This window comes from Vigna umbellata, chromosome 8, assembly GCF_029865625.1.
Source record: "Vigna umbellata cultivar VRB3 chromosome 8, Vumbellata_1.0, whole genome shotgun sequence".
Taxonomy (NCBI): domain Eukaryota; kingdom Viridiplantae; phylum Streptophyta; class Magnoliopsida; order Fabales; family Fabaceae; genus Vigna; species Vigna umbellata.
The window spans coordinates 21969865-21985306 of record NC_142172.1 but is presented as its reverse complement, the minus strand read 5'-3'; the positions used below and the strand labels follow the sequence as shown (position 1 = coordinate 21985306).

The 15442-nt window shown below is 33.7% G+C and overlaps 1 protein-coding gene across 1 annotated transcript; it reads left to right on the top strand.

Annotated features, from left to right (window-relative positions):
• The first annotated feature begins 2646 nt into the window (after positions 1 to 2646).
• Positions 2647 to 5279, top strand: LOC148194268 (uncharacterized). The gene is made up of 6 exons (XM_088097429.1): positions 2647 to 2913; positions 3838 to 3929; positions 4005 to 4083; positions 4181 to 4275; positions 4439 to 4534; positions 4799 to 5279. Exons 1-6 carry the CDS (start codon positions 2739 to 2741, stop codon positions 4874 to 4876), a joined length of 615 nt encoding a protein of 204 aa, XP_087953555.1. The 5' UTR covers positions 2647 to 2738; the 3' UTR covers positions 4877 to 5279.
• The last annotated feature ends 10163 nt before the right edge of the window (positions 5280 to 15442 follow it).

Here is a 15442-nt window from a genome sequence, read left to right as displayed (position 1 = left end):
CTTCTCTTTACTGTAACTCATCACCTTCTTCTCCGATCACGTTTCAGAACCGTAGAAACGTTCCTGACACCGTGAGCTTCAATCCGAACCGAACAGATCCTAGTTCTGTAACCGGTAAGTCACTCGACTCTGGACGTTGATCTGAACGTTTGTTCTGTAGTACATGCAAACTAAGATTCAGTTGCAGGCATGGGGTATAGGTCTGAGTTGTTTCTGATTTCTGGTGTTTTAGATTAAGGGAAAGTCGTTGAGCGAAACCTGAGGGTAGAACGCTATTAGAGGTAGAACAAAACCTTGCTTTTCGGGAGTACACTGCTATCCAGGTAAGGGAAGCTTAGTAATTTAATTTATACTTGTATGTTGTATGTAAACATGATATGAACTGAATGTATGAGATGTATGTCGATTGAGTATGCATGGTCGAACGTTGCTTTACTGAATGAATATGATATATGTTGGTTGAAATGTATGATATGAGTGATACGTATGAATACGAAATATACATGCTTAGGAACGAGAGAATGTAAGTGAAACTTGAATGTCAACTTCCCTATGATAACGTATATCCGACATTAAACGGTTCTCGACCGTTTGGTGTTCTAGTAAACTTCTTTGAATTGGAATACTTTCATTGGGAAGGATTCTGGTCGAGCATGAGCTATGTAGGTCTTTTACTTAGAACTTATAACCAACAGTGTCGATCCACAGTGTCGAACACCCTTATACAGATCATCCATCTGTGTCGACCGACAGTGTCGAGCATCCTTGAATTTCAGATCATTCATCTGTGTCGATCAATAGTGTCGAACACCCTTATACAGATCATCCATTTGTGTCGACCGACAGTGTCGAGCATCCTTGAATTACAGATCATTCATCTGTGTCGATCAACAGTGTCGAACACCCTTATACAGATCATCCATCTGTGTCGACCGACAGTGTCGAGCATCCTTAAATTACAGATCATTCATCTGTGTCGATCCACAGTGTCGAACACCCTTATACAGATCATCCATCTGTGTCGACCGACAGTGTCGAGCATCCTTGAATTACAGATCATTCATCTGTGTCGATCCACAGTGTCAAACACCCTTATACAGATCATCCATCTGTGTCGACCGACAGTGTCGAGCATCCTTGAATTTCAGATCATTCATCTGTGTCGATCAACAGTGTCGAACACCCTTATACAGATCATCCATCTGTGTCGACCGACAGTGTCGAGCATCCTTGAATTACAGATCATTCATCTGTGTCGATCAACAGTGTCGAACACCCTTATACAGATCATTCATCTGTATCGACCGACAGTGTCGAGCACCCTCGATCATACAGATCATTCATCTGTGTCGACCGACAGTGTCGAGCAACCTTCTTAATACAGGTCGTCCATTTGGGTCGACCGACAGTTTCGAGCACCCGTGTTAACACAGGTCGTTCATCTATCTGGTAGTCGGTATTACTTTATTTTGGAACGGGGTAAATTCTTCAGTCTCGTTCCTCACGTTTGTCCTCGTTATAAAAAGGGCTGAAAGTTCAATATTTACGTACTCGGATTGAAAGACAAAAATGAAAATAAAAGTGAAAGATTTTGAATGATGAACATTATATGAGATGAATAAACGTTTATGAATTTTTGTACGAGCGTTCCAGGGAGGAACGACTCACATATGTTGAATGTGGAATTTGGTAAAGTATGACTATGGGCATGCTAATGCTGGCTTGGTCCATCCTGATATTCCGTGACACTCGTCTTCAAGTAGAAGAGAGTAGTTCATGTGTGGGAATGGCAGGAGGTCCTTAGTCCATAAGTTAACATGGGCGACGTAAGAACGGACTAACCTCGAGTGGCAGCTGATTAGGTATATCCCGGCTACTACACCACTCGGGTGCGAGGACGCCTGTAGCTACACAGATCATACAGTCCGGACGGTCCGTCTAGAAATAGTTGATGGATATTTGTTTATTTAATTATGTTGAATCATTCTGGTATGTTTGACTTGATTGAATTGATACTTTAATGTATGAATTAAATTACATAAGCTTACCCTGTGTTCTCTTCTTTGTGTTGTCGATTGTCTTTGTACGTCCGTCTTGTCCTTGCGATGATCATCCATGTGGATGGGAGCAGATGGAAGTGAGCTGCTGGAAGAGGCGCTGGCAGAAGAAATTTCGGAAGATGTTGGACCGGTTGAAGTAGGGATTAAGGTCGAGCCCTAGAGTGCTCGACATGTAGTAGCTGATAGTAATTTTGTTTAGTCTTAGAATTTGGATACCGTCGGCTACATTACATTTTTGTATTTTAAAACGTTCGACGTTTTGGACCTCGTATCTTTTTGTAAAGACTGCACTGTTTTAATGATTAATGTAATTAATTCTGATTATGGTTATCACTATATTTTGGGATGTTACATAAATAACTAAAGAAAGTGAAAAAATTAAACCGTAAATATCTCAATAAAAAATGTAACTTTAAATGTTTAATTAATAGTAAAATTTGATGAAAATTCAATTAATTTTTTTTAAATTTATCCGAAATTCAAAACTTAATCAAACCTTTTAACAGTTAAGAAATAAAAATTCAACGGAACAAAATAAAAAATAATTTGAGCCAAAAGAATAATATTTAACCATTCACGTCTCAATTCAACAAAATATACTGTGACACAGCCCCACCACTGCGAAGCCCACGATTTTTACTTCCAAAAACTGTGTGCTGAGGGCGGAAGCAACTATCAATGGCGGTTCCAGGGAGGCGCAACGGCATGAACGACGACGAAGAGGACATAGACGATCACGCCCTTTTCGAGGAAGAAGGTTTCGTCGAAGACTACACCGATACCCCTCCTCACCTCCGCGACCTCTCCGCCGCCGCGCAGGTTGGCGACATCAACGCCCTCCGCCTCGCTCTAGGTTCTCTCACCGTCACTCTCTGTCCTCTTTTTTTTTTCTTTTTTTTTATCTATAACTCTGTAATAATTGATCTCTGACCTGCCCCTGCCTGCAACCTTTCTGTTGCTTCTACAAAGTTCAATCCAAACCCTAGCGAACTAGAGAATACGTTTTTTATATCTTATGTTTGAAAATTGATTCATGGAGAGTTACGAGTTTGGTCGACGTGAATATTTGTCACCCTCAAGTAAATTGTAAATTTGAGTGTCGTAGCTACGATTCTGTGTTTTCATCAAGGAAAAAGTGTTTGCATCCACGATTTCGGCCGCAACCATGTTGATTTTAGGGTAAAAAGGGGCTGCATCAACTGAATATTCCGCAGCATGAATAAACTGTTAATGTAGTCCTTAAAGTATTGAAAATTCATTACTTTAATCCCTACGTAATATTTTGCTAACATTGATATGCTAATTTGAGGGATTTTGGGATACTTCAAAGCTATGTAGTATGATTTATAATTCTAGGGACGACTCATATTATTTCATTACTTTAAGGACTTCTTAGAAGGGAGTCATAGGATTAAATTGACAATTTATTTCAATAGGGAGGATTCGATTGCCAATGCAATTTAATACCTTTATTCTCATGGCTTTTGAATTTGTTAGGGTCCTATGTCTGTTACATTAGCAGTAAAAATTTAAATTTTTTGAAGATTGATGTATAGTTTGTTTGCTTTCATGTCTCTCAGAAGTGGTTCTCTCTCGTACTTAGAAGCTAGTAGTTATAGCTTCTTTGATTCTTTGGTGAATGTGACGTGATTTCTTTCTTTTCAACATGTTTCCAAACATGCGTGATTTGTTGAGTTATCTTAAAAATTATCCTCACTTGGGTGCTGATACTGGGTGTCATTTCTGTTGATGCTTACCCTCTTGCTATATACTGCAGATAACCTGACTGGTAGTATTGATGAGCCAGTGGAGGATGGGGATACTGCTCTTCATTTGACATGTTTGTATGGCCATTTGGCTTGTGCCCAGGTATATTATTTTTGCTTATTCTTAGATGTTTTTACTCCAATTGTATGGACATTGATCTTGTTTGATAAACTGCAGCTGCTAATAGAAAGAGGAGCAAACATTGAGGCTAAGGATGAAGACGGTGCAATTCCTTTGCATGATGCTTGTGCTGGAGGTAGTTTGATTCTCAAATCATATTCTATAAATTGAACTTATATTTTTTTTATTGGGAGCAAGATTTCAATGTCGTTTTCTTTAAATGGTCTTAACAGGATTTACTGAGATAGTCCAACTGCTACTAAACAGAGCAAATAACGCAGAACATATGAAGAGAATGCTGGAATCAGTTGATTCTGAGGGTGATACTGTGAGTATTTATTAACCCTTCAAAAAAATTGAGTTCCTATACTTGGCTTCTTTCTTGATACCAATTTCAATAGGCATTCCTATCCCTAAATGTCTTTCTATCATGTTTGATGAATTTCTCCTGATTTGTTCTCAATCATTGTCTTGTGACTATTTTCTCTCAGCCTCTTCATCACGCAGCAAGAGGTGAGCATGTTGATGTAATTAGGTTGTTGCTGTCTAATGGGGCATCGTCCACAAAGGAAAACTTATACGGAAAGGTAACCCTTTAAAGAAATTTAGGGGATTTTGGTTTGAGAAAACATTTTTCTTTTTACTGGTAATTTAAAACTATTATCCGTCCACTTTGTTCCTCCTTTCAAAGATTTGTCTATGAAATGGTGGAAATATTTAATTGTTTTTGTTTTTAAATGACAATGTTGCAATTATTAGTGGAAGTCTAAAATGAATTTCTCAACTTAAAACAGATCACTGGGAATTGCCAATTTCTATTATTGATCAATTTCTAAAATAATTTTTGGCAGACCCCGGCAGATTTACCTGATCAGAACACAGATGCTCGGAGTTTGCTTCACGCTGCCGTCCCTGCCATGGCATGTTAATCGCCTTATGACGTTGGTCAGTAGAAGCATTTAATTTCATTTTTAGAGAGGTGCAACACTTTTTGGACCATAAAATCTGTATTACACACACTATACTCTTTCTTCGAATTCAAAATCAAAATGATTTATCAGAGGAACATCTTTGGAGTTTTAACATTGGCTAGAGGAAAAGGAGGATTCCCTTATTACTTATATTTGAAATATATTTACCCTTCAATGTCGGTGAACTATGACTGGATGGATATATTCCTCATTTCATTACTTGTTTAAGCAGTTAGTTTACTAATTTGATAAACCTGACTGAGATATATACTAATTTTACTATAAAAATACTTTTTGTCTATTTGTTATATGTATTGCTTTCGACTTTTAAAAGTCAAGGGATATTGAAATTATTTATTTATTTTGAAATATTTTTTTTTATCAAAATTTGATAGTGTTTTTAATTACTTAACACGTTGAACTCAATTATAATCAAACGGACTTGTTAAATAAATAAGTAAATACGTAAAAGGATAAATCTAATTCATTAATATAATTGATTAAAAAAAACTAAATGTTATTAATATAAGTCGTACCATTTACACTCTTTAATAAAAATATGAAGGAAAGATGCCTTTCTTTAGGGGCTTTTTTTCTTGCACTTCCAAATTTTCTTTTTGCATCTGTAAATTTTACTGTCAACTTTCGAAATATACATATAAAATATAAAATAAATTAGGTAATCCGATATTACTGCTTACCAAATATATTTATTGTGGTTCAGTCTATATTTATTGGAAGACTATATACTCCTAAGTTATTTTTCAAACGTGTTTTTTCTTGTCTTTCTTCTTTTTCAATACCTCTCTTTGTTTTACTTCATTTTCCTTTCATCTCATCATTTACATTTTCATTTTTGTTCATCTTTCGGATATACATATTATTTGTTTTTGTTGGTTAAGTTTAGTTTAAAATTTTATATTAAGTTTTATTATATTTTGTATTTATCGAATTTTAAAATTTAGTTTAAGAAACTTATTAAATTTCAAAATGTGATGAAAGTTTTTTCGGATTTCAAAATTGAGTTAATGTTTCTTTTAGATTTTGAAATTTGGAGAAGATTTTTTTATATTTCTAAATTTGGTAAACATTTTCTAATTAAAAGGATTTTTGAATTTTAAAATTTGTTTCAAATTTCAAAATTTAATGAAGATTTTTCTTGAATTTCAAAATTCCATGAATACTTCTCACGAATTTTGAAATCTACATTGATTTTACTTTTTTATATTTTTTTGTTTTAACTTTTTAAGTTATTTTAATTGTTTTATTTTAATAATTTATTGATATCTAATTATTTCTATTATTAACTAAGTGAAATATTATGCTATAAGAGATTATAGTATAAAATGAAAGTTTATTGATTCACAGATAAATTTCAGTTTAATTTCATTTTTTTTATATAATAGAATAGTGAGAAAGACAAATAATTTTATAATTAAGTAAATTCTTTTAAACATGATAAGCTAATGGACTCAGTTTATCTCTGAAAGATTATTTTTTATTTTGATTTTGTTGTTGTCATTATAAAATATGATAAAATTAAAAGTCAATCCAAAATGTTTATTTTAGTGTATCCGACACGATAAAATACAAGTATATTTTTAAATTAAAAAAAATAAATTACTAAAAATAAATTAAAATAGAATTTAAAAAATATTAAAAAAAATTAAAATATATATATATATATATATATATATATATATATATATATAAACTCTAAATCCTGTAATTCTTAATATCTAAATCATAAATTCTAAACTCTAAAAAAAACCTACAGAATAAATAAATATTCAAAAAAATAAGAAAACCATAATCAATTAAAAAGAAATTAATTTTTTTTTAAAAAAAATCAAGTTAAAATTAAAATAAAACAAGAATGAATTAATGCTCTTCAAAAAGTTCAGTTTAGGATTTATAACATTTTCTTACATGTAAAGACTATTTCAGAGCTATAAGTGATTAGATTTATCATTAAAGATTGCGTTTTCTAAAACAAATCCAGTTTAGGATTTGTTATGGAATAGTCTTTACAAAATGAAAATGCTTATTAAGTTTTATGTGGATGATAAATTTGAAAATTTTTAATTGAATTTCTATTAAATTTTTATGATTTATTGAGTCTTCAAAAATTTAAAATTTCTTCCTTTGAAATTCGTGTTAATTAGGTGATATGATTATTAATTAAGTGATGTGATTGATATTTGTTCTTGTCAATTTCTTAGTTTTCACAATATGTAATTTTATAGGATTTGTGAATAATTAACTTTTGACACCAATTTTTGACAATATTTTGATACAATCACGTGCCGCATTTTGATTGGTTCATGTGGAAGAGATTTTAAAAATTGAAAATGACGTGGAAATAGAAATAAGATGGAGTTAAGAGATTTTGATTGAGCAAAATTCCTTTTGTGATTTCAAAAATTAGAAATCTCATTTTCCCGAGAGAACCCTATAGAGAGCTCTTCATAGCCACAAGTGTCGCCTGAGCAGAACCGACTGTTGGCCAACTTTCCACCATTCATCGGACTCCTGTGTTAACCGGAGCCTTGTCCGCCACTGTCAGTCATTCCGAAGCACCAACAAAGGGCGAAACCACCATTGACGGGGTTTTTTAAGCTTCTCGTCGTTCCTTTTGCCAATTATTTGTTGTTGTTCAGTGTGTTTGATTTCTTTTTTAATTTTTTTTTACCATTTAGGGGTTGTTGTGTTTTTTTGGTGTTATTATGATATTTTTGGACCTTATTTGGTAATTTAGGTATTGTTGCAATGAAGGAAGTTGTTCAAGAGGGTGAAGTTTATCAAGGTAGGAAAAAGGTATGTTGGGTTATATTATATTTCCATAAATTTAGGGTTTTTATGTGTTTAAATAGAAACCATATTTTTGAGCTTGATTATATTGATATTGTTGATCTGAAATTTGTGAAAGAAGAGAGATCTTGATTTCCAATATATGATATGCTACAAGTTCTTCTCTAAAATTGTCATGTTGTTGTGATACCTCTCTGTTAGCCCAAAGAGAAGTGAAGGGAATTGTCTTTCTCATGTTTTATTACTCATTAGATGTGCATCTTTTGTTAGAAGATAGATATGACCTGTTGATATCTTGAATTATTATATGAATATTGTAAGGGTAAATTAGGTTTTCTAATACTTTAGTGATTCACCAAAGTTGAAATATTCTTGGCGTTATTCACGTTGCTATATGAATCATAAGTTTTCAAGGGAATTATTTATTCATTGGATCATACCTCTTCATATGTATTCTAAAGCTCCTGCAAACGTGTTGGAATTTAAGAGTATTAGAGACAGTTTTCAGATTCATGAAGAGTTACAATAGTCATGAAGAGTTACAACCATTTATGAAAAGTTACAATCAAGAAATGTAACTAATCAGAATCTGGTATCTCTTGGATTTGAAAGATGCCTGATCAACATCTATATAAAGGGATCATGTGCTCTACTGAAATTTAATTCGCTCATTCTCTTAGCACACAAATCAATTCCTGAGAATCATATTCTTGTTTAACGTTAATACTAAGAGTGAGTATCATCGTTGTATTTCTTCTTTGTATCTCAAAAGTGGATTTTGTGGTCCCCTTCACTCTTATAAGGGACGAAATATTGCTTTTAGGAAAGTGTGTGTTCAAGCCTAGAAGATTATATCAAGCCTACATTGTTGTTCATCTTGTTTCTCTAATTTATTGGAAAATTGTTCCAACAGTCTAAAAGCAATATTTTCTCTAAGATGACAACAATTCATGAGATGTATGCAAACTTTCACAAATTAGACAAGTTTGAAGGCGTTGGTTTCCGACGATGGCAAAAGAAGATGCATTTCCTTCTCTCGGCTCTAAACGTGGCATATGTTCTAAGTTCTCCCCAACCCAAAGAAAGCGAAAACGAGACATTGGAGGAACAACGGAAAAGGAACAAATGGGAGAATGATGATTATGTTTGTCGTGGTCACATTCTGAACGGTATGTCTGATCCTTTATTTGACATATATCAATATGTGGATTATGCAAAAGAACTTTGGGATCAACTTGAAAGCAAATACATTTCTGAAGATGCATCAAGCAAGAAATTCCTGGTTAGTAATTTTAATAATTACAAAATGATTGATGTTAGACCAATAATGGAACAATTTCATGAAATCCAAAGAATCCTAGGAAGTTTCAAGCAACATAATATTGCAATGGATGAGACATTCATTGTTTCTTCTATAGTTGACAAACTACCACCAAATTGGAAAGATGTTAGAAATTCTCTAAAACATAATAAAGATGATATGAATGTTGAACAATTGGCTGCTCATCTTCGGATAGAAGAAGGGATCCGTCTGCAAGATGGTCAAAAGGATTCAAATCATCCTAATTCTTCTACTGTTAATATGGTGGAAGATGAAAAAACAAAAACAATACCAAATAACAAGAAAAGGCCTCATAATTTCCATAAAGGAAAGATGAACAAAAAGCCAAAATTTGGTAAAGAAAGTCAACAAGTAAATTGTTGGGAATGTGGCAAGCCTGGTCATTTAAAGAGGGATTGCACAATCTGGAAAAAGAAGATGGCCAAGAATGGCAGTAAGCAAGGTCAAGGCGAGTCTAGCCAAGGCCAACTGAAAAAAGGTAATTGTACACAAATTGCACATAATTCTGTTTTGAATTTTGTGGAGATGGTTTCTGAAATCTTCTGTGTGCAGACTGATGATTCATGGTGGATCGATTCAGGGGCTTCAAGACATGTTTGTAAAGAATGTTGTTTATTCAAAACTTTTAAAGAAGATGACAATGGAGAAGTTCTTTACATGGGAAATGATTCTATGGCTAAAGTCCTTGGTGTTGGACAAGTAGAATTATTACTTAGTTTTGGAAAATCACTTGTTTTAAGAGATGTTTTATATGCTCCAGAATTAAGAAGAAATTTAGTGTCTGGAGTAATCTTGAATCGGTTGGGATTTAAATTGGTATTTGAATCTGATAAATTCATATTATCCAAGGGTGGTGTATTTGTTGGACTAGGATCTTTGTAATAATATGTTCAAACTAAGTGTAATAAATAATGTGAAAGACTCTATTTATGTTGTGAATCATGATTCTTCTTTATGGCATTTTCGTCTTGGGCATGTTAATTATAGTAAATTGGATGACAACGGTAATGGTGTCATAATCTGCTTATATGTTGATGATATACTAATTTTTGGAACAAATTTAGACCAAGTTAATTTGACCAAAACATTTTTATCATCTTATTTCTCTATGAAGGATATGGGAGAAGCAGATGTTATACTGGGTATAAAGATTAAGAGAGAAAATGAGAAATTAATTTTGTCTCAATCTCATTACATTCATTCAACAATTATGAATGCTCTCTTGCTTCAACCCCTATGGATCCTAGTTTAAATATATTACCTAATGGTGATAAAGCAGTTTCACAACTGGAATATGCAAGGGTAATAGGATGTTTAATGTATGCAATGACAAGTACAAGGCCAGATATTGCTTTTGCAGTAAGCAAATTGAGTAGATATACTAGTAACCCTAGTCTATCACATTGGCAAGCAGTACGTCGAGTACTTAAGTATTTAAAGAAAACTATTAATTATGGATTAACATATAGTGGTTATCCTTCAGTTATGGAAGGATATTCTGATGTAAGTTGGATTACAAATGTAGAAGATCACTCTTCAACTAGTGGTTGGATTTTCCTCCTTAGGGGAGGTGCAATTTCTTGGTCGTCCAAGAAACAAACTTGAATTACAGATTCCACTATGGCTTCAGAGTTTATAGCTCTAGCCTCGGCAGGAAAGGAAGCCGAATGGTTGAGGAATCTCATGTTCGAGATATCATTATTACCAAAACCAATATCACCAATAGCAATACATTGTGACAATGTTGCAACATTGGCAAAGGCTTATAGTCAAATATACAATGGCAAATCAAGACATATTGCTGTGAGACATAGTTATGTCCAAGGACTCATCAAAGATGGAATTATTACAGTAGATTTCGTACGAATGAAGTTTAATTTGGCTGATGGATTTACTAAGGCATTGGCCAAAGATTCCATTTTTAGAATGACAATTAGAATAGGAATAGAGCCCACAATTAATCACAAGTAAGGGAATCTTAACTTAACACTTAATATGACATTGAGTCTTAAGTTCAATAAGATTAAATCTCTTATTTGATGATTGAAAGCACAAATAATTATTTAAAGAGTGCTTTAGATCTGTGATGCTTAAGAGGTTGAGTAATTCTTAATTGATTTCTTGAATTTATGTTTTGTCACAGAAACATGTTTAGCTAAGAAATCAACCTATGTAAGTGCGAAGTTTGGCCGCTTCAAGAAGTCAAGGGGGCATGACTTTGTTGCACTTATGAATAGATATGGACGCATGACCCTATTGTGTCAAGTATAACAAGAATATGTAATTTATCTTATATGTAGAGTATCTTCAAGATTTCATTATGTATTATGTTGGTTCAATCGTTTCGACACGAATAAAATTCGAATTCCTGGAATGTGTATTCTACTAAGTGAAAGTTCAAGTCTATGTACACTTTCATTTAAGTGTAAGATTGCAATTATTAAATTGATGTTTGTGTTAAGTAATTATACAATACTCTCAAATGGTGGAAGATTGTTGGAATTTAAGAGTATTAGAGACAATTTTCAGATTCATGAAGAGTTACAATAGTCATGAAGAGTTACAACCATTCATGAAAAGTTACAATCAAGAAATGTAACTAGTCAGAAAAGTTGTTATTCATGAAGAGTTACAACCATTCATGAAAAGTTACAATCAAGAAATGTAACTAATCAGAATCTGGTATCTCTTGGATTTGAAAGATGCCTGATCAACATCTATATAAAGGGATCCTGTGCTCTACTGAAATTTAATTCGCTCATTCTCTTAACACACAAATCAATTCCTGAGAATCATATTCTTGTTTAACGTTAATGCTAAGAGTGAATATCATCGTTGTATTCCTTCTTTGTATCTCAAAAGCAGATTTCGTGGTCCCCTTCACTCTTATAAGGGACGAAATATTGCTTTTAGGAAAGTGTGTATTCACGCCTAGAAGATTATATCAAGTCTACATTGTTGTTCATCTTGTTTCTCTAAGTTATTGGAAAATTGTTCCAACAAAACGTACCCCACATCTGTTATGTTTGGGAAATATAATTGATATGCAAGGTGTTAGCTAGGAAAATCATGTGAAAAGCCTTGATGCAGATGAATACTCTAAGGTGTCCATACTTTTTCATTATGGTGTACATTATTCCCATCAAATATTGTCCCTTGTTAGGCTACACCATTTATTTTTGCTACTGAATGAAATCTAGCCGTGAGTGTAATATGCCTAAACCTTTTAAACTTAATTCACGGTTATCAAATATAGATGTCCCATGTCAAAAGATGTTTTTCCGTTACTTGACTAATTTATGTGCATACGTGGGAAAACTTTAGTATATAAAGTATTTGATGGCTTCAAGTGCTTACACCTACTGAATGAATGAGTTATTTACAATACTTACTTGCTAATGACTTTAATTATACTTTTATATACAAGAACTGAACCATGGCCATCTATTCCTCTTTTGTTATATTACTCCAAAACCAAGATAAATGGTTGAGTGATTAACCGTTAAAATAATTCAAACGTTGGTTGGTTGGTTGTCGAGTGGTTAACCTTTAATGTACCTCTCATGGTTGCTATAGCTTTTTATATTTTTTTAACTACTGAATTAGACCATGTATCTTTTGTTTAAAAGTTTCCTTTGCTGTAGTCTAAGTATTTACGCTTTAATCTATGCACAACATAAAACTTAAAAGAGAGATCACTAGTGCAAAAAAAGGATTTAATGTCACGTGTATAATGTCTGACTAACAAAAATCCAACATTAAAAATGACCGGTGGCAGAACCGTAAATAAAATAAGCATTTAGACGCTGGTCATGGAGGGGCACCCACGTCTAAATACATATACACATCGAACCCAAACATTGGACGCCAAAGATGTGCAAGAAAATAAGAAAATAGAATTTTTTATTGGGTTTAGACGTACGGAGGTAGGGGGTCGACGTCTAAAGCCTATTTACATGTTGGTCCCCAATATTGGACGCTAAATGGTCTGCCACAGAAACCCAAAAGTCACTTTATGGTTTGATTTAGACATCTGACCCCAAGACCTCGACGTCTAAAGCCTATTTAGACATCGGCCCCCCACCCTATACGCCAAATGGCCTGCAAAAGCAACCCAAAAGGCACTATTTCATCGCCCTTAGATGTTCGTCCGACAACCCCGACGTCTAAATAGGCTTTAGACATCGGCCCCCCCGTCCCCACATCCCGGACGCCAAATGATTCCGCCAAAATTAATATTTTAAACCCCTTACACATCAGCTTGAGAGGGGGGCCGACGTTTAATAGCATTTAGACGTCAGTTGGGGGGAGGAGCCGACGTCTAAAGATCTGGTATTACCAACCCGCCAATGCGAGCCAACAGTTACGCGCATTCCCTGTTCATCGTCATCTCGCGAATTCTCTCCTCCGCCATTGCTCTTAAGGTACGATTTTCTCCCATTTGCACCATTTTTTAAAATCATTTTTACTCCGATTACATTACTTTTTGATGAATTATCTTCCATTTGAGTCGATTAAAATTTGTTTTCGTTGCATTTTGGTACAGTTCTGGGCGTCTTCTTAGGCTGCGAATTTAGGGCCATATTTTACGCTTTCCCACTCCTCCATTTCCCTCCACTACATTTTTAACTCGTTAAGAAGGTTATTTTTTTTGTTAGTTTTTGTGTATGCATGTTATTGGGTTTTGGATATGCATGTGATTGGGTTGTTAGTTATAACATATATGAATTTTAGTTTTGGGAGATATGATTATTTGATATGTGATTTTGCATTATTTGATAAAGTTTGTTGTGTTATTATGATTGGCATGTTAAGTTAACTTTTTAGATTGATTTTTCATAATATATTGTTAAGTTAGTTTTGAATATATTATGAGTATGAAATCATTGAGTGAAACTTATAGTATACCAAAAAATATTTTTTATACCTATTAAAAAAGGCTTTTTATACCGGTTTTTGAGCATGTATAGACAGAAGATATAGAAAGTTTTCAATTTTTAACACTGGTTCTAAAACCAGTATAAAAGTCATACTTTCACACCAGTTATTTTTAAACCAGGTATAAATTTTTTTTTCACTTTACACCTGTTGTTATCAAAACAAGTATAAAAAATCTCACTTTTATATCAATTAAGGCTCCAACAGGTATAAAAGTTAGATTTTTTATACCTGTTTAAACAATAACCAATATAAAAATGATTTTTTTTATAGAGGATTAATTCTAGAAACACTCCAGTTTTGCATATTAAACCACTATCCACAACATCAACATTCAAAATTTTTCCGGTACAACCCACCTCTTAAGTTGGGTACATACTCAAAAAACAACATAAACTTACTACATTTCAACGCTCCCCCTCAAGCTGGTCATATGCACCAAACTTGGAACATATAAACTGAATCCTAGGCCCTCTTAAAGACTTAGTTAGAATATCTGCAAATTGTTCATTAGAATTGACAAATTTTGTAATGAGATCCTTGGACAACAACTTCTCTCTGATGAAATGACAATCAATTTCTATACGTTTTGTTCTCTCATGGAACACTGGATTAGAGGCAATGTGAAGAGCTGTTTGGTTATCACAATACAACTTCATAGGCTTATTTTCACAAAATTTTAATTCTTGAAGGAGTTGTTTGATCCATATAAGTTCACATGTAGCTATGGCCATAGATCGGTATTCAGCTTCTGCACTAGATTGAGCAACAACACTTTGTTTCTTGCTTTTCCATGATACAAGGTTCCCTCCAAGGAGTACACAATATCATGTGGTAGATCTTCGATCATTCGGACAACCAACCCAATTTGCATCACAATATCCTTCTAACTCAGTACTTCCCTTGTTCTCATACAACAATTCATGACCTGGATTCCCTTTTACATATCTAAGGATGCGTACCACGACATTCCAATAATCAATATGAGGATTTTGCATAAATTGGCTCACAACTCTCACTGGATAAGAAAGATCAAGTCTTGTTATAGTGAGATAGATTAGTTTTCCAACTAACCTTCTGTATCTTTCTGGATCTGAGAAAGGTTCACCATGGTCTCTCATTAATTTTTTATTTGAGTCCATAGGACTATCAATGGGCTTGCAATCTGTCAGACCTGTTTCCTCCAAAATATCAAGGGCATATTTTCTTTGTGAAATGATGACTCCTTCTTTTGATTGTGCCACTTCAATACCAAGGAAGTATTTCAAACGACCTAAGTCTTTGGTTTGGAAGTGATTGAACAAATGAACCTTTAATTGAGCAATTCTCCACAAAATCTTCCTTCCATGCATCCATCGTTGATAACGAAGATCGAAGTTTCCTCCACGCAATGCGTAGCTACACGTATTTAAGTTAAGGTGATGGAATGAATC